This window comes from Lepisma saccharinum, chromosome 7, assembly GCF_977018435.1.
Source record: "Lepisma saccharinum chromosome 7, izLepSacc3.1, whole genome shotgun sequence".
Lineage (NCBI taxonomy): Eukaryota > Metazoa > Arthropoda > Insecta > Zygentoma > Lepismatidae > Lepisma > Lepisma saccharinum.
The window spans coordinates 59,003,913-59,024,496 of record NC_139235.1 but is presented as its reverse complement, the minus strand read 5'-3'; the positions used below and the strand labels follow the sequence as shown (position 1 = coordinate 59,024,496).

The 20,584-nt window shown below is 39.8% G+C and overlaps 1 protein-coding gene across 1 annotated transcript in view; it reads left to right on the top strand.

Annotated features, from left to right (window-relative positions):
* The window catches only part of LOC145990481 (carcinine transporter-like), a 155,365-nt gene that overhangs the window by 62,593 nt on the left and 72,188 nt on the right, over positions 1-20,584 (top strand). The window contains exons 8-9 of the mRNA XM_083126175.1: positions 14,045-14,259; positions 14,364-14,551. Coding sequence (XP_082982301.1) covers positions 14,045-14,259; positions 14,364-14,551 — 403 coding nt within the window. The remainder of the gene's footprint in view (positions 1-14,044; positions 14,260-14,363; positions 14,552-20,584) is intronic.

Here is a 20,584-nt window from a genome sequence, read left to right as displayed (position 1 = left end):
GCCCACACATTCTCGATCTCGGATATTTTGGAGGTGATTTGATCCGCAGCACGCTCCAGTCGCCTTTACCCCCAAGGTTGCTCACAGGTACCCATTCGTTTGAGGCTGGGTGGGCCCCGGAGCCGCTTTATGCTGGAAAAAGGCCGAAAAAATTCCGACCTCCTTAGATCATCCACCCCAGGAATTGAACCTGGTTCTCCACGTGGCACTCAGACACTTTACCGACTAGACCTCCGCGTTCTCTCGCATTCGTCTCGAATTTTTTTCCACCTTGAACTTTTAAGGTAGAAGGCTCAAGCTTCATCTGCCCCCCCCCCCTCCATTCTCAACGGGGTGCGCTGGGCTTATTCTTTCACACCGACCGCACCTGTACATACGAAACCTGGTAGATACAAAGGAAAATTGGAAACCGAAGCTGCGAATTCCCAGGGAGATAATTCCACCTTACACTTGATTTGCGGAGAAGTGGCTGTGATTCTTATCTGCACGTAGATTTTTCTGTCACATACTTCTTGCTAGTAGCTAAAACTTGAGTCCGCGTTCATTTAACATATGCATTTTTCCCCATATTTTCAGAACGAAACATAAGTTGGAAAAAGATAGTCTCACTTTTAGCACGCGACCGGGGGGCAAAAATACTATCTTGCCCCCATCGATGATAAGTGTGGTCGCAAGTCGCTCCCCCCCCCCTTTATTCCGACGTCTCTGAGCCTAATAGTCTAATAATAATAATAAATTTTTGACTAAAATTATATTTAATAGTACGCGACAGAGAAATATACATTTGTCAGAGGTACAGTAACACACTGCTGGAATTTTCATTAACAAAGTAGTAGTAATAGTACGTTTTTAAAGACGTTCTTCAGGCACTAAGACAACAGAAATATCCTTACATATGATAAACTTTTTTTTAACATCAGAAATACAAACTAGAAAACTTTACATATAACCTATATATTATTTAAAGAGTCGTTTGTTGTTTCCTCATTTCAAAATTTGTAGAATGTAAATGTCACAAACCATTTCTTAAGTAGTAAATATCGAAGGACGCACATAAAATGTCGGTGCTTGATGGAGCGGGGGGAACGGAGTGCGTTAAACCACAATTCTGTCTAGGGACCCAAAATATCTACCTACAAGCTCTTCGACACAAACGGTTTCAACATCATCAAATCTTAAAACGATAGTCATTTGCCTGATAAGTGTGAAATCTTTGGTGTAATCAATTGATGCAGCTAATTTCACCTTTTTTAATTAGCAATTTTGACTTTGTTGCACATTAATTGTACCAGTTAGTTTTGAATTTTAGGACTTAGATGATAATTGTGAATCTCATTTTGTTGTTACGTCTGAATGTTCTTGTAGTATTAATTATTTGACGCAGTAGCGTAAAAAAATTGTAAAGTACGTGTCCGCAAGAAACAAATTTGGGTTACTCACGTGCAGTCAGATTCTTTCAGGAAATTTAAGTGATTACTTAGAATGGCAGGCTGTGGCTACACTTACATTAATAATTATACAAATCGAACCCCTATCAGTGAATATTCACGTATTAGAACTTATCTTTCTTTGACACTTGTGTATTCAAAAGAAGAAAAGACAAATACTTACTTATCCCCTCTCCTGCCCCTCTTAACAGCTGAGTGGATGGAAATTATAATTTTTATTTAAAAATAATTTTTGATATTTTTTATTTTTTAAAAAAGAAACATGCTTAAAATTGTGTGCATGTTTTTCTCTTGTCACGGTACAAGAAAGGCTTTTTCTGATAAACTGCCCTGTAAAATATTTGAACAGAATGATTAAAGCAAATCAAAAATTACATGTGAACATGCTTTTCTCTGTTTCTGATACTGTACATAATGAAGCTAATATTAAAATGTTTGTTGAGTGTTTTAATGAAACTATATTATAATTTCAGTAACTTTTTTTCTAGTGAAAATCAAATATTTTGTATGTACTTTATAATTATAACTTAAAAAAATTTTTGCAGTCTTTGTACCCGAGTTTTAGTGTTTTAAATTATAGTTAGCAAAATATCAGCTGCCATATTTATTTACAGTTTAATGAAAATAACACTATTTATGGTTAAACATAATTAGTATTTTGTATATTATTCTACAAGAAAATGCTATTTTGGCCTAAAAAAAATATTGAATTTTAAATCAATGGAAATTTAAGTGTTTTTACAGATGACATATTACATTTCCTTTCGTATGAGCTTCACCTCATTAGTACATATATTTTGTTTCCTTTCTTTTCCTTTCCTTCAGCTCAATAAACACTATTAAATGATTACGAGATTAATGTACTTTCATAAGAAGTGGTTCGGAGATTTACAAATATCTTGTGTGCATTATTCTGTAATTTTATTTAAAGTGATTTCAATAAATGATTTTTTTTAAAAAAATCTTGATATAAGTAGCGATTTAAATCAACCTGATCAAACCACCTTGCTCAACAGAAAGCTGGCTTCTAGGCAGTGAATGACAATTCTACTTCACAACATCAATACACGTAGATCTTGCCCTTTTACGTTCAAAAGTTAGATTACTGAGTACGCTAAATTTGTCCTGAATCATACCATTCTACACTACCTTCAAATTTGAGAGAGAATGATCTTTTTTCGTGGTTGTTACTTGAAGAGTAAGAAACAAACAGAAGGCGGCACAGGATACGGAGAACACTGGAAGCTAGTGTTGAGTTAACAAGGAGAAGAAACTTTTCCAAAGCACTTGATTTCGGATTTAAGCACTTGCCTGAAACGTAGAACTTGATCAGGAAATTCGGAAGATAAATCATCTTTGTACCCGTTACAGAGGGCAATCGCTGCATCTGAAGTTGAAGGAAGGAAGGAAGAATTACTTATATTACCCATGCCCTTCTTCAGTTGAAAACAACGGAAGCATTTAAATGTCCAACACCTTGCTCCGTGGCAGTTTTAGATGCTTTATTGTTAACATATTAAAATCGGGTATGCAAGTTCAAGAGATAGAATAAAAGCCAAGACGAAGCGCTTTATATTCAAGATGTGAATAAAAAATATAAAAATTTCCGAGCAATATTTGCGTTAATGTTGACATGATAAATGAGATAATAATTCTGACTTTTTCGGGCGCCCTTAGGCTTAAGGCTCCCGCCCGCCTCTATGTTATGCCTCTGATTTGACGTATTCATTCAAACTATAACGTTAAACCAGAATATAGAGCCAGATGAAAACAAAATGTTTTCATTTTATTGCCCACAAAGATTTTGCCTTTTTCTATTTTTCTCACCTCTGCTTATTACGTTTTTCGTATCAACCTCATGGGACGCGAGGACCCGGGTGTTCGCTCCCTTCGCTCCCTTCGACCACCTCTTGCTACGCCAATGGTTATACGTACAACCTCAAGGCACCTACTACTAGAATAAATTCAAATATCTCCATGCGTTGTGAAATATAATGGGCGTTGGGAACACTGACAGTAGTGCTCTCTTCTGACTGTTGGAACTACATCGAGCCTCACGTGACTTCTTAGTACCCGGGTAAAGAGAAAAACCTGGCAAGCATCGAGACCTATGGATGGAAGCTCGCTTACGCAATCGTCCAACATCTAGATTGACATGCGTGTTGCATATTATTGTACGCGCTCCTCCTTTTGGACGTGTTTCTTCTGGGTCTCGTGCAGGCCACTGGGGACTTCTTGTGGCTGCGCAAGAAGAAATGTGATATATCACTAATTATGAAGGTAATAAAGATAATGATTCTATTTGTACTATATATGTATTTTCAAACATTTGGAAGTAATAGGCTATCCAACATCAAATGCTACCCCCAAAATGCCAGTTTCAATAGTCACTGCACACTCAGAGAGAGATATTAAAAAACACTATTAACCTGACTTTTTTGACTTGAATGAAAACATCAACAGTTCCTGATGCAGTAGCGCAGGAACGTTTTTCATTTGGGGGGGGGTACAAAATTCAGTCTCCCATATTATATATATACATACACACTCACGCGCGCGCATATATATATATATATATATATATATATATATACTACTTCAAAGGTAGTACCTATAAGTATGATGTGAAGGCATCGGAAATATTCCATTTTAGAACAGCACACGAATTTCCTGTTGTTTTTTTTAAATTAAAAATTGGCATAAATAATTTTTATTTCTTTGTTTTCCTTAGTATTTATGATCATTTTAAAAACAGATTTTAACCAGATAACAATTCTGCAAAATATAAAGCTCTGGACTGGCATCTACAAAGAAAATCCAAAACACATTCCCACCTCGCCGGCCTCTGTGGCGGAGGGATTAGCATAGTGCGCTATGACGTCAGAGGTCTCCCGGTTCGAATCCCGGCCTGGGCATGGGCGTTATTTGTGAGTGTCCCTTCATCAATTTCATCATACCATCACTCATCCTCATCTTCGCGATTAGCCAGAAGTGGCAGAAATGCGAAGTAAAATAAACCAAATCACTCAATCAAACATTCCCATCTTGCTCAAGAACCTTGTGAATTCAATCAAAAATCTACCAATATCTACCAGCCGAATGTGAAATGTCCTAAACCTAACCTTAACTGATTAGAAAAATAATTTAGAAGTTTTAAACATACTTTTACTTTCCTTATATTCCTTATACTCCCAATGCATTGCTTTCATGCATTTTGCAAGAAATTGAATGAAGTCTAGTCTAGATAACACAGTGGATTTGACAAGCCAACTGGCAATCCATAGGACCTGCAGTGAGTCTCATTTATCCCGTGGATTCATTTGACTAATGTAATTTTCTTCCAGTTTGGCTTTAGGGTTTAACTTCAAATGGCGTTGTGTTTGTGTTGCATTCGACATCAAAATTAGATTTTAAGCGATTAATGTCCAATTCTAAGTACTATATCTAATACTTAGGTAAAGTAAGTTGTCGTCCTTTGATGAAATCACAAAATGCACCCTGTTCTAATGTCTAGGAAAGGAGAACCTTTCATTTGACCTAGGAATGACAACGAGATGAGACGAGTCGAGAATTGTCACAGCCTCCTCTCGTCTGCTGTGTGGTGAGTTTGAGTTCGTGTTTTAAGTCCACTTTATGCACATTAAGGCTAATCTGGACTGGACCTACGGTTTAAATTGAGATCCGAACTACTGTGCCATGTGCCTCCACCGGGTATCGAACCGGGGACCCCTTGATTACAAGGCGACGACGGTGCCACTGCGCAATTGGAGAGGCCCTGCTCTTTGGTGCAGGCCCGTAGCTAGAATTGATCTCTAGGGGAAGCTCACGTTTTATCAGGGGGGCTTTGTAAACCAAGTCTATTTTACAAAAGGTTAAAAGTATTAAATGAAAATGTGTGTGTGTGGTGGGGGTGTCATTAACTTATATAAAATTTATAAATATCATACAGATACTACATTTTTCACCATCTTTTAAACCATCTCTTGGAGTGTTAACTGATTGAATCTGATATCATCCCTTACAATAGAGGTTCCCAAACTTTTTCGTCTCACGGCGCCCCTAGTGTTTCAAGATTTTTCCGCGGCGCCCTAGTCAGATGCAACGTCCCACCTACCCAAAATCACCACTCTCTAAACACTTCAATTAGGAGGACGGCAAAAGTCTACCCATAAATGCTAACTTCTTACCAGTCGTTGAACACAGATTCTAGATATCTCAGGGCTTGCTGGGTAAAACGTGAACAACAGCTTTATATATATATATATGTTTATTATAAACTTATCGTAAGAAAGTCTGTTAGCACACTAGTCTTTAACCTTTATCACTCAAGTGCATTTACATTTACCATACACGTGCATTCACCACTTCTGGATTCAAAAAGGGGGGAAGGGACCATTCAATTTATTCCTCGCAGTGAGGCGCCAGGGGGAGTATAGGGACCTAATTTTATTTAGGGCGCTGTTCTCTGCTGACGTCACGGGCTCCCCTGTAAGAGAAAGTAGTATGTGCGCGGTACCCCGAACCACAGCTAGGAACTGGCCGAAGCCAGCCGGCACCTCCGACAAGCGGGCGCAGGGTAAAGGATTTAAGGATGCCGCGACACCCCCGGCGTTAGCTAGGAATCGGCAAGCCGACCGGTGTCTCCTGTAAAAGGGCGGCAGGTTAGGAAGGAGGTCTAGGTGCTCCTAGACAAGCCAGGCAGGTAGAACCTGGCACCTAGACCGGGTAGTTAGGTTGCTGCTAGGCTCTTCTTCTTCTTTCTTCCTCCTTCCTCCTTCCTTCCTTCTGGGATGGCTGCTAGGCTTCTGGCTGGATGGCCGGTTTTTTCCAGGATGTTTGCCAGTTGACATCCGGGAGCCAACTGAGCTCCGGCCTCGCTGCGCTGGGTTTTATACTTGCGGTGGCGCATGGGTGGTGAAAATTTTAACTACAAGTACGCGTTGCTAACTCATTTTTTTACATATTGCAAACTTCGTACTGAGGAATATCGAGGTCTTGACATTGAGAAATCACTAGTGGGAAAATCACTAGATGCACGTGACAATATAAACTAAAACTGTGTGCATTCAGACAATACAATTAATAATGAGCCTCGCAGGACTCTGCTATTCTAAACAACACGTTAAACAATGACAATAATTGATCACATTAAAGAGAATATAGCGACCACGCAGGGTCTAATAATGAGTGAAGCTATTAAACATAGAGGTGGAACCGTTAACGTTTACATTTAAACTAAAAGCGTACGCCTCGCAGGGACATTCCGCTTAACTCTTTCATCCGATTAAAAAGAATATAGCGACCACGCAATGTCTAATAATAAATAAATGGCGACCAAGCAGGGTCGTTACATATGCCCCTTCCTCTGGCGAAAATTTTGAAGAAATTTAAATCTTACAATTTATGAAACATTTTCATGAAACTTTAATTTAAAATTCAATAGAAAATATGACTTTAATAAGAGTCTATTTCTTCTACACATTAGTCACTAGGTCATCTTCTTCCCCTACCACTTCTCTTCTTCGCTCCGATGAACACCTGTAGAGGCGAAGGTTGTCGAAGTTGACTCGGTCGATGGATAGCCTGGTCCTGGGGTGAACTAACATTGCTGTGTTGTTCCGAAGATCAGTGGCTAAATAAGGTCCCATGTACACTTCGAAGAGCTTAGCTATTGTTCTATTCTTCCTCGAACTAAGCTTATGATTTCGAACAAGAACCAAGTCGTCTTCGTGCAGCTCGAGCGCATGGCCTTTAGTCTTAAATTTTCGTTTCATATTTCTAGTGCGCTCTTTGGACTTGGCTAGAAATAGCTTTTGGTTCCAGTTGGAGATTTGCGGGTCTACTTCGTTGATAGGCCAGTTGTAATGATGAAGGACTTCGTTAGGCATGAATACATGGATTATGACCCAAGAATAATACATTGTAATATCTGACACAGAATGTAGAACAAAGTAACTAGCCAGCTGATAACCAATACACTCACAAATAGATACCGTGATGGTCGGATAATGTTCCAAGTCTTCCACAGATATAGTTCATTCTCCAGAACTTCCATCAGGAAAAGTGGCACAGAATAGGGCGTGTAAAGAACAGTTTCGGTACACTGCAACATCTCACACTTATCTTCCTTCACTGGCACGAGCTTCTCAGGGATTCTCTTCAGAGTACAGTCCAGCACACTTCTCGACTCCTGTGTTTGGGAACCAGTCAAAATATCTACTGACTCTACTTTCCGTCGTAGGTCCGCGGATTTATACATCTCAACATCCTCTTCCTGGGCCATGTGGATGTACCGTACTGCTTCAATATTCAGAGGATTCCCTTCCTCATGATCAGGAGTTCTCCCGAAAAATAGCTTCACTGAGCTTCTTCTGAATCGCATCTCTACATCGTGCTGCTCGATGAATTTCTTGACTAAAAGAAGATCTATAACAATATATTTCACAATTCCGATCTCCAGTCCCACACGTCTACTTCCGATGACACGCTTCTTATGACTTTCAGAGAAATCTACCAATCGCACCTCTGGAACTTTCTGGATCTGTATGCCTGGTATCTTATCAACTAACTTAGTCCAGATTGAATAATTAAGGATCGAGCATTCACTTCCAGTATCAATCACACAGGTCACTGTAAAGTCCATTAATTTAGCTTGCACCACTGGAGATTTGTATCTAATTTTGGATTCCCTTGCAGACTTCAATTCCTTTTGTAAAATGGTCTCTTCAGTTTCTGTTAGCTGGAAATTTACTAGTAACTCTTGGACATCTTTATCTATTAATTTGGGCCGCTCCAACGAAGTCCCTTGCCTAAACAGGAACGAAGCATTTAGACAAGGTCCTAGTTTGTCTGGCTAGACTGGGACCTTCGATTTTGATGAAACTCCCGCGCTGTTTCTACGGCCTCCTCCTGCTCCGATGTAATGTTTTGTCTAGGAGAGGGAGGTCCGCGAATCTCATTCTGCTCACCCGTAAATCGTCGTCTCGGAGGACTAGGGCTACTTCTACCCTCACGGATCCTTCTTGGGTCAGGAGATCTACGTCTTTGGTTTTGGTAAGGTCGGAAAGAGTTTCTTCTAAAATCACGCCTGCCTCCTCTTTCATTAGTGAAACGTTGAGGTCGCTGATAATTACCTTCTGAACTCGTTTCTATGTTCCGGATTTTATAGTTCCTTGAGGGATTCTGTTCTTTTCCCTTTGGTTCATCTTTGTTCATCCATGCATCTGGCTCATCATAGATTTCAAAATCCTTCAGGAAATGAGTTAGGTCATCTACCGTTCTGGGCGCATGTGCTAAACAAAGGTTTCGCATTCTATAAGGAAGTTGTTCGATGATCAAATTAAGTACTTCTCCCTCATTAAAGTTATCACTCAGGTTTCTATAAGCCGCATAAACGCTCCAGGCAAAGCTCTCCATACTTTCGTGGACAAGTCTGGAATATCTCCTGTTCCTCACAGCTGTTAGCTGCCGTTGTCTAGCCTTCTCAGAAGCGAATTCTTCTTTGAACCTGGCGCAAAAGTCAGCATAATTCACGAAACTATCAATATTTCCTGCCAGCCAGTGTTCAGCATTATCAGTGAAAACTCTAGGAAGCAACTCTAGCCTATAATGTTCGGGTACCTGCATAAGTTCAAAGCTGACGTTGAGCTCCCGAAGATATTTTTCAGCTGACTGAGCTTCAATGTCGCCTTTAAATTTAGGAATGTGGGCGATATCCGCCATTCTAGGCATCTTAAAATCTGGCCTCCTTCTAGGTGGCGATCCATCTGAAGTATCATCGTATCGAGGCCTCTTTCTTCCATCAGCCTTCATTCTGTTGGCAGCGAATAGAGGTTTCTCAGCTACCCTGGGCGGCTCATAAGGAGTAGCATCCGGATTCAGATCTCTATCCGGAGTAAAAGGGCTAGAATGAACATCTGGAGTGTGTTCTGGCTGAACATTCAATCTTTGGAACTGATCTTGAAGTTCGCTTACCCTCTGAACAAATGTTCCTGTCTGATCTTGTATTTCTCTTCGCAGAGACACTTCAAGCTTCCTTGTCTCAACCCTAAGAGAATTCACCTTCCCTTCAGCTGCCTGCTCTACGTCCTTCCGCAGAGTTGAGGTCATTGACTCCATCACTTCCTTCTGTTCCTGCACAACTTTCTCGATGGATTCGGTCTTGTCACCCAAGTTTTGGACAGCTTTCTCAATGGACTCTACTGTAATCTCTACTTGTCCGCGCCACTGAGATAATGGTTCTAGTTTTTCCTGAAGAGCCTCTTTTAATCTTTCCTCAACCTTTACTATATCTTGCTGAGAAGTAATTTGGATACTTTCTACTCCGGCCTTAAGACCTTCTATGTCAGTCCTCTGCTGTGCAAAGAGGGCTTGCAGTTCATTCCTACGCTTCTCTTCTTCTTCCTCTTTTTCTTTTTTTCTTACTTCCTCTTGACTCTCAATTAAAGCTCGGAGAGTTTCAAAGTCCTTTTCCCTTTTCTCTTCAATTTCCCGTTTTTCTAGCTCTCTTTTCTCTTCAATTTCTTCGTTTTTCTAGCTCTGTTTTCTCTTCAATTTCTCGTTTTTCTAGCTCTCGTTTCTCTTCATGAAACTCTATTAAGGATCTAAGTTCTAACAGTTCCTTTTTACTCAGCTTTTCAGCCTGAACTGCTTCTCTTTTGCGCACTTTCTCTTCTTCCTGTTTCTCTTTCTTCCTGCGCTCTTCATCTTCAAGCCTCTCTTTCTTTCTATCTTCCCTATCTTTCATCAACCATTCCACTAACCCATGGTCTGATGGAGGATTGGTCAGCGGACTTGGTTCTTGTATTGCGGTCTCCGCTACCTGGGTCAGCGGAGCAGATTCACACGTCTGGCATTTAACTCCTACAGCAGGGAAGGTAGCCACATCCTTTCCATCACAGCTCCAGTGAATTTGGCGCTGGCACTGGCAACACTGGAAATATGCTGCCTCTTCTCCCAGTTCTTCACAGCAACCAAATCCAGACTCTGAATCCATGGTCTTCCTCCCTCTACTTCTCAGGTTCATACCAGTAAATTCCTGATCCATGTTTAATACAGTCCACACTTTCACTTTCACTGGACAGTCCTTTTAATGCACGGTTCGGTTGACTTCACTTAATTGCACAGTTCTGTCGGGCCCCAGGTTATGGCGGCAAATTCTTTTGCAACGTCCCACCTACCCAAAATCACCACTCTCTAAACACTTCAATTAGGAGGACGGCAAAAGTCTACCCATAAATGCTAACTTCTTACCAGTCGTTGAACACAGATTCTAGATATCTCAGGGCTTGCTGGGTAAAACGTGAACAACAGCTTTATATATATATATATATATATATATATATATATATGTTTATTATAAACTTATCGTAAGAAAGTCTGTTAGCACACTAGTCTTTAACCTTTATCAATCAAGTGCATTTACATTTACCATACACGTGCATTCACCACTTCTGGATTCAAAAAGGGGGGAAGGGACCATTCAATTTATTCCTCGCAGTGAGGCGCCAGGGGGAGTATAGGGACCTAATTTTATTTAGGGCGCTGTTCCCTGCTGACGTCACGGGCTCCCCTGTAAGAGAAAGTAGTATGTGCGCGGTACCCCGAACCACAGCTAGGAACTGGCCGAAGCCAGCCGGCACCTCCGACAAGCGGGCGCAGGGTAAAGGATTTAAGGATGCCGCGACACCCCCGGCGTTAGCTAGGAATCGGCAAGCCGACCGGTGTCTCCTGTAAAAGGGCGGCAGGTTAGGAAGGAGGTCTAGGTGCTCCTAGACAAGCCAGGCAGGTAGAACCTGGCACCTAGACCGGGTAGTTAGGTTGCTGCTAGGCTCTTCTTCTTCTTTCTTCCTCCTTCCTCCTTCCTTCCTTCTGGGATGGCTGCTAGGCTTCTGGCTGGATGGCCGGTTTTTTCCAGGATGTTTGCCAGTTGACATCCGGGAGCCAACTGAGCTCCGGCCTCGCTGCGCTGGGTTTTATACTTGCGGTGGCGCATGGGTGGTGAAAATTTTAACTACAAGTACGCGTTGCTAACTCATTTTTTTACATATTGCAAACTTCGTACTGAGGAATATCGAGGTCTTGACATTGAGAAATCACTAGTGGGAAAATCACTAGATGCACGTGACAATATAAACTAAAACTGTGTGCATTCAGACAATACAATTAATAATGAGCCTCGCAGGACTCTGCTATTCTAAACAACACGTTAAACAATGACAATAATTGATCACATTAAAGAGAATATAGCGACCACGCAGGGTCTAATAATGAGTGAAGCTATTAAACATAGAGGTGGAACCGTTAACGTTTACATTTAAACTAAAAGCGTACGCCTCGCAGGGACATTCCGCTTAACTCTTTCATCCGATTAAAAAGAATATAGCGACCACGCAATGTCTAATAATAATTAAATGGCGACCAAGCAGGGTCGTTACACAGAATATAAGCCTATCTAGCACTTGCAACGCCCAATTAGTGTGGTTAGGTTGCTTGCCTTAGTTAAAAAAAATATACACACAGTTTTCAAATTCAGAAACATTTTACATGTAAAAAGTACTAAATGAGCAAATATTTGGAACAATATAATCATTTCAGTGAAAATAATGTAACATTTCGCGTCAACCCTAAAACCCAGCCACGTCGCACCAGGGTGCCGCTATGCACACTTTGAGGACCACTGCACACTCAATACTACAGATGATACAGACATGTATATCACACACAAAAGAATACACAATATTCAATCACATTGCCTACAGTACATTTCACGCCCGGCCGAAGCAATGACACTCTCCTTCTTTCCCAAATCTTGACAGATGTTGACCTTTGATGCAGATGCGAAGGGAATTTGCATGACGACATCAAAGTCACAGATTTCTGTCTAAACGGGAGGTCGCAACAGGGACAGTGAAGGTACAGATAAAGAAGACCCCTTATGAAAGAACTTACAAAGTCTAGATAATCTTCAAAATATTTGCAGCTACTTAGACTTCTGCTCATAAACAAGATGAGCGAATGTAATAGCTGCTGTTCATGTTCTGTGGATTTATCTTTAAAATTGTGAGCTGTCTACATTCTCACTCTTCACTGGAAACAAATTACACAAAATAGTTTTACCCAATGTCAATGGGAGCTGATGGCAGTGCCAGGGGGGCTGACGGCATGTCCAGGGGGGCTCAGCCCCCCCCCCCTGGCCCCTGCCTTGCTACGGGCCTGCTGTGGTGAGGTCCTTCTCGTTCTTGTTTGTGCTTTTCTTTTGTTTCGGTGTCTACTCAGAAGTTGTTAAAACTTATATTCACTTCATGAACTAATCGGGACTGAATCTGCAGTTTAAAGTGGAATCCAAAGCTCTGTGCATTGAATTGTGAAATTGAAGGCGAGATATCTCGTCCTGACCCACGAAATGTTTAGTATAAGCAACACGTACATTGTGTCACCACTCAAAGTTTCACAACGTATATGTCATTAAAGCAAAACTTTTCTTAACTTTTTCTGGATTATATCTTGTGAACCGTCGAAATACGGAATTATATTATAAATAGATTAAACTGGGCGGAACAGGCTCGCAATTTATTATTTTAACTAATTTCTTCAAATATGATACCAGAGTTTCGAACGAGATCATCTCGGACATCAAGTATCGCCTCGTTTTGATTTTGCAGAGATTTATTTCAGTCTCGTTTCGAAAATTGAGTTGCTGTTTTAAGTCCACTTTGTGCACAGTAAGGCTAATCGGGACTGGACCTACAGTTTAAAGTGGGATCCGAACCACTTGTGCCTCCACCGGGTATCGAACCCGGGACCCCTTGATTAAAAGGCAATGACGCTACCACTGCGCCATGGGAGAGGCCCATGTTTCGAAAATTGAGAGGAAACACAGACTTTTCCTGTCTCAGTATCATCTCTATGTTCAAAAATCTCTTAATATATAGGTTAAGTATAGTTTTCGCTCTTACAAAGTTATGAAGTATATGAGTACATTGTACCCCCCAATGTCTCGTCTCATTGGTGTAAGTATTTCGTTTCGGAAAATTCCATTTGAAAATTTTAAAAAAAAAGGTCAGTCATATGCTCTTCTGATGAAGATTTATATATTATCTTTGAATCGACGCGACCGCTTCTTTAGAAAAGTGTACCCCCCTTACGCAAAGGAGCATTCATCTGGAGCGTGATTTTCTGAGAGTAAACTTTATCTGATTCCATCGTTTCACAGAAATTTTACACAATTTTCATCTCCTTAAAGAGGTTTCCAAGAACACAGGTCAATGAACTAACTACATAGTAGCAAGCACAATGTAGTAGAATAATTTTACAATGGTTTGAATTTCTGTGGTAGCTAAGTAAGATAAATTAGATAATGCTTGTAAGTTATAAACAACATACCTAAACCTTTTTTATTGAGCGAATTGAAAATATGTTCCTTTAACAGTAGCACCTTGCGTCTGTCAAATTATCTAAGGGAGGTACAGGGGGTGCAACGGGATTTACGAATTTAAGGGGGTACAGTACCCCCCTTCAAAAATTTGAGGGGTACAATGTACCCCCCCCCCCCCGTTTCTGCTCCACTGTCCTGATGCTTTCTCTAATGTTTTCAGGGGCGTGAATGCATTCGACTATTCCGTTGTTGTTCTCAACATAAACACTCTAGAAGGCAACCCCTTCCTCAACTTCTTCCTGTCGTCACTCTCAGAGCTGCCGGCCTACCTCATGGGGATGTGGGTGACGGAGAAATACGGCAGACGATGGTCGCAGGCATTCTTCTCAGTAACATTCACTGTATCTGCGATTGTGGCAGTATTTGTTGCGACAAGTAAGTAGACGGGCTTTGTATTCCTTAAATCATATTTTGTTTATAGCTTGTTTTCAAGATTATTCAAGGAGAGATACTGAAAATAAAATAAAAAATCTTTGTAGATCCTAATCTGGATGCTGTGGTTACTGCTATGGCCATATACATGAGGTTCAGTATGTCGTTGACTTTCTACACAAGCTATCTGCAAGGAATGGAGATATTTCCAACTTGCCTCAGGCAGACTGGCATGGCCGCCGGCACAGTAGTTGGTGCCGTGCTTGATCTTATTGGACCCTACGTAGTGTATCTGGTATGTTGAAGAACATTTATTATTATTATTTTTTTAATACAATCAAGTGTTTATGTTCATGTGCATGCTGTAAAAACTGTGTTACAGTGTTGGGAGGGAGCTGATTTCGCATTTCTTATTTTATGTCTGTTTTACCTTTTAGTCACATGTGAAACAAATAATCAATGATATTATCTTATTACTAGGGATAATCTCTACATTATTCGTCACCAGAAAAGCTTCAGTACAACTTATGAACAGTTTTGGAAAATATTTTATTGGACCGACACAAAAGCTTTCCAGTCTCTCGACCATGATATTCTCATTTCCAAGCTAAAATCATTTTTTTAATTTCACCACCTCTGCAACCGACTGGGTCAAATCCTACTTAACTGGACGTAAACAAAGGGTGGTTTATGATGGCAAGTGCTCGGGGAGTAGTGGGAGTGGCCGGGTTCTGCGCCCGAAAATGAGGCTCGGTGAGGCTCGCCTTAATGGATTTTTCTCGTAAGGCATGAGCCTCATTTTTTCGCAGTGTTGCCAGCTGCTTACTCGAAAAAATCACCAAGGTTTTTTTTTTTAGTCTAACGTAACCTAAAGCAAGGAGCTGGCAATCTTGCTTGAGGCTCGTCTTAATGGTTTGCTCTTGTAAGGCATAAGTTTTATTTTCTCGCAGTGTTGCCAATATTTTACTCGAAAAAATCACTAAGGTTTTTTTTCTTGGTCTAACCTAGCCTAAAACAAGGAGCTAGCAATCTTGCTTGAGGCTTGCCTTACAGTGCATAAAGCAAGGAGCTGGCAATCTTGCTTGAGGCTTGTCTTACAGTGCATAAAGCAAAGTTGCCAACCTACTGGTGTTTTTGCTATGATTTTTTTACAAAAAAGAGAGAGAGGAGAGAAAGAGAGGGAAGAGTTAAACAACCGACAGCCTACCTACAGTTTTTTTTTTGGTCTAACCTAACCTAAAGCAAGGAGCTGGCAATCTTGCTTGAGGCTTCTTAATAGTTTGCTTTTGTAAGGCATAAGCTCTATTTTCTCGCAGTGTTGCTAATATTTTACTCGAAAAAAATTACCAAGGTTTTTTTTTTGTCTAACGTAACCTAAAGCAAGGAGCTGGCAATCTTGCTTGAGGCTTGCCTTACAGTGCATAAAGCAAGGTTGCCAACCTACTGGTATTTTTGCCATGGTTTTTTACAAAAAAAAGGAGAGAGAGAGAGAGAAGAGTTAAACAACCGACAGCTGCCAACACCCACCCTAACTTAACCTAACCTAACCTAACCTAACCTAACCTAACCTAACCTAACCTAACCCACCCTAACCTAACCTAACCTAACCTAACCTAACCTAACCTAACCCACCCTAACCTAACCTAACCTAACCTAACCTAACCTAACCTAACCTAAAGCAAGGAGCCGGCAATTTTGCTTGAGGCTTGCCTTACAGTGCATAAAGCAAGGTTGCCAACCTACTGGTATTTTTGCCATGGTTTTTTACAAAAAAAAGAGAGAGGAGAGAAAGAGAGGAAAGAGTTAAACAACCGACAGCCCACCTACAGTTTTTTTTTGTCTAACCTAACCTAAAGCAAGGAGCTGGCAATTTTGCTTGAGGCTTGCCTTACAGTGCATAAAGCAATTTTTGCCAACCTATACATACTAAACAAGAAAAAAACCGGCAACAAACACGCACTGCCGTAAAAGAGAGAGGGATGGGTGGATGGTAATATAGTATGTGTGTGCGTGTGTGCGTATAATATGTAGCATTATTAACTAGAGTGTGTTGGCAATTTACTTACAACTAAAAAAAATAGAGATGCCAATTTTGCTGTAAGATGAAGAGAGAGAGATTTATGGCTGGCAACAGTGGTGAGCGAATGCATCTTATTGTAAATTTTTTCCAAGTCCCCGGGGGACCAAATGTTTATATATTGTGATTTTTGTAAACCTCTCTTGGGGGAATGATGTGCCACACGCGCACGCGCGTGCCTCTTATTATTTCCGTATTGTGACGCAAACCAAACAAATAACATGCTATTCATCATCAATTTAGCTGTGTTTTGTTTGGCGTCTATTTCGAGCAGTTTGCCCGGCGGTAAAGTTTTATTGTAACAATCGGAGGTGTATATTGGCTGCACTGTATTCTGTTTATTGCAAAAATAATCCACAGTGGGTTGGATATTACAAACAATACGAGTTTGAGTTTTGAAAGTGTAATGTCTGGCATCGAATACCTGGTGACTATTTCTGATATATTAAAATTTGAAATATGAACACGAGATGCAGAAGGAAAATGCTTAATCATCAACGTGTATTCCTATATGTTGGATAAACATGTCGTGCATCCCGTCAGGATAAGCGATGTCGACGATGATGATGCTCGTGTGATTAATCTTCTTCTAATTTCAAACGACAGTGTTTACTATTACTGTCTCAGGAATGTTATGTTTTTTTTTCTCTATAAAAAAGAGAGATTTGTGTTGATTGTTTGGTTAAAAAGAATTTCCTAATTATTTGTTTTTTGTTACAAGAATTGTTTGAATTTCAAATATTCCTAAGTGTTTGCTTAAAGATTGATGCATTAACCTGTTAAGAATGTCATATTAATAATACCGGTTCGGAAATGTTATGTCCTCTTCCTCTATAGAAGGTCATATAAATGTGCTAATTGGTTGGTTAGGGGGGATTTTTTGATTAGTAAATTGAGGTTATAAATACGTACGTATAAAGGTTTTGCTAATATGGAATGCTAAAGCTTAGTACTTGGTTTTCTCAGAGATTCGAATTCTATTAGGTTAAACAGCATAGAAATTTTACAGCAAGAATTGGCGTATACAATGTATATATTTTGAGAGGGGGGTTATAGTTTTTTATGCTGTACGAATACTGGAAGCTTGACAGTGACAACCAACAGAGTAGGTAAACCTACATCCAGGAACTGGCAACACTAGTTTCTGACAGTGAATTTGAAATAAAATATTAAACAAAATACATGAGTAAGCACTGTGATTACAAATAGTACCAGTGTTATGCCCCCAACTCCAACTGGACAACTGGGGAAAATAATTGTACAACAATTTGTACCTAATTGTACAATACTTGTACCTAATTGTACAACATACATATACACAGACATAAAAAAAGAGCCTTCCCGTAACTTACTTCACGTACAATTTATATGATTTTACAACTGTGAAAAGAAAGCATATGTGTTCTGTATGCACATATTTATTCTTATTTTTCGAAGTTGAATGAAAGCACATGTTTTTATGCTCTTGTAATACTAATCTTGCTCTACTGATTTTAAATTGCTTCCATCCGTTTTTTTTTCTGTGTTATTTCTGCATGCATGCAATATTTGTTTTCAATAGTATAATGAAACACAGAAGGAGTGTTAGTATAGCAGGCATCGAGTTTACAATTTATTAAATTAAACAATAATTTATGTAAGAATATACTTGTACTTAACGAACACAAAATAATAAAAGCACATGTGAATGTTTGCGTGTGTTTATGTTATATGACGACTGAGTAAAAAAAAAATGTTGACTCCTCGAAAGATAAAGTACTCCACGTCACCAAAAAAAATATTTTTTTTTGTCGATAAGTTGTCATGTTGTAATCAAAGGGGCCCCGGGTTCGACACCTACTGGATTCCGATTCTATTTTAAACTGTATGCCCAGTCCTCCGATTAACCTATTTGTGCATAGAGTAAACTTAAAAAGTCGGTTAATTATTGTCGCGATTAAGGATTAAAAAAAAAGAGGGGTGGGTGAAGTTAGATTCAAAGAGAATGCCACGTGATTATTTTGATTCAATAGTTCTGTCTAGTTTGCTGTATTTTTTGACTGCACTCATGCGTCTAGTTGGTTACACGGTGCAACCTATTTTGTTGATTTTGGGTGTCACGTAGTGTATTTGGTGTCTGCACCACGTCTTGGAGAGGTGTAATATGTGGTGTGGTGTATGACCACGTGGTGAGTGGTTAACTAATCAAATGAACGTTTAAAGCAGTAGACAGGTATTTGTTGAATCTTCTGAACTTGAATACTGCTATTCGTCTACTTGGTTGAACGTTATTTTTTTTCACTAGCCTGACACCGGGATATACCTGCACTGTATCTAGTGTCAATGAAGTGTAGTGTACTAGACGAGGATATTAAATTGTTCTGTTGTAAATGAGATGCATGTTGTTAATATGAATTGATGTTACTGTGAAGAAACTGAAGGTAGAATAACGCCAACGCTATCTGGACTCGCTTAGTTAATTCAAGATAGTTGCGACAAACGTAAACGGGCTGTGCAGGACTTGGATATTTTTTTCGATTGATGAAAATTTGGTTCTATGATGATGACCTATACTAAATTTTTGGTATGGGAGGACAGAGGATACCGAGACTCGACCAACACACTAAACCCCAGACCTCTCTACGGCTACATGTTCGGAAGTTACGAGTGATTAAAAGTTTTGGGAGGGTGTGTGCAAACATCTCTTGCTATTGAACTCAGGACCACCAAATTTTGGCATACATACGCTACACCCCCAAAATCGACAAGGGGGTGGTGTTTGGGGAGATTTTTCGATTTATTTTCGCGCAATCTCTCACTGTTTTCGAGTTATTTGCATTTTTTAACGCTGGACTTGGAAAATTTTCGACAGAGAGCGGTCAACTATGATAACCTATGTTTATTTTGTTAGGAGCCAATACTAACGCATGTCTCTATGATGATCCTATCGAAAAAAAAATTGACAATTGGCCCACTCTTGACCTCCAAATTTCGTATACGTATTCTACATCACCAAAATCGACAAGGGGGTCGACCTTATCTTCTGCACAACTCTGACGTGTACGTCCTGTTTCGCGAAGAGTCGACAACCTTCCACAGCTGTTTGTATTATATTACATCAGATATTATATTGCATGAGTGAGTTGGCTGTGTGTATAAAGACTAGTTTCAGACATGAACGCGAATATAACGCCATGATAATTAGCTGCTGTCCAAAGTTATTGCATAACTTAAAATATTTATATATAAAAAAAGGATATTTATTGTACTGTGCTTTCTAGCAAAGGTATTATTGTAAACGATATTGTTTGTAAATGTGGAAAGTTAGAAGCTCAGTCCCCGGCCTATCAATGATAAAAAATTTCATCACGGACACCAACCAAAAAAAGGGGCGTGCACGTCACAAAAGCATTGTCATATGGACTGACGATTATTATTTTTTTTAAAAACAGACCTAGTTACGATGGGTTATAACCTGTGCTGTCTTGCAATTGTTTTTGCTTATTTCAATGTCAGCGAGCGTGATATGAAACATGCATGCGAAGAAGGGAGGGAGATCATAACAAAATAATTCACACTTCGATTTTAATACTTTTCGCTAGTCATGTTTCACCTCCTATCTAGAAGGATACTGGACGCTATTTTATTTGAAGATGGCTAAAAGCGGTGGAAGGAGAGAAATGTTATTTTTTATCTTTTTGCCTGTGTGTGACGAAAATAGTTTTACATGCATACGGCTGTATCGTGATCTGCTTGAATCATCATCACGTCTGTGAGTTTTCAGTATTGCTGAATATATTTACATATCAACCAACGGTTATGAATTGCGTAGAAATTGGCTTTGTTAACGGTCCAGTGGCGAAGTTGGAAACAGAGAGCGGTCACATCAGACAGGTGCTCCTGGTATCTAAAGAAATGCCCCCTCTTACAGAAAAAAAATGGAGTGTTAGAAAGGAAAGATGTTATACCCGAATGAACGGGGAGTCTCGAGCATCTTCCAATCCTCATCTTCGTATTCAGCTAACGAGGAAAAAAAGAAATTTTACATATGGGGGACGCAACAGCTGCTGTACGGTATTGTCCATGGATGTTAAAATTTTTGTTTTTTTCTGAATAGACGGACATATCAGTGTTGCAATCTCCAGATGAGACCGGAGCTTATTATTATTATTATTATTATTATTATTATTATTATTATTATTTTGGACAAGGGGGGGATCAGATCAATGCATGGACTAAAATTTTTCTTCACATCAAAATAAAACAGAGGAT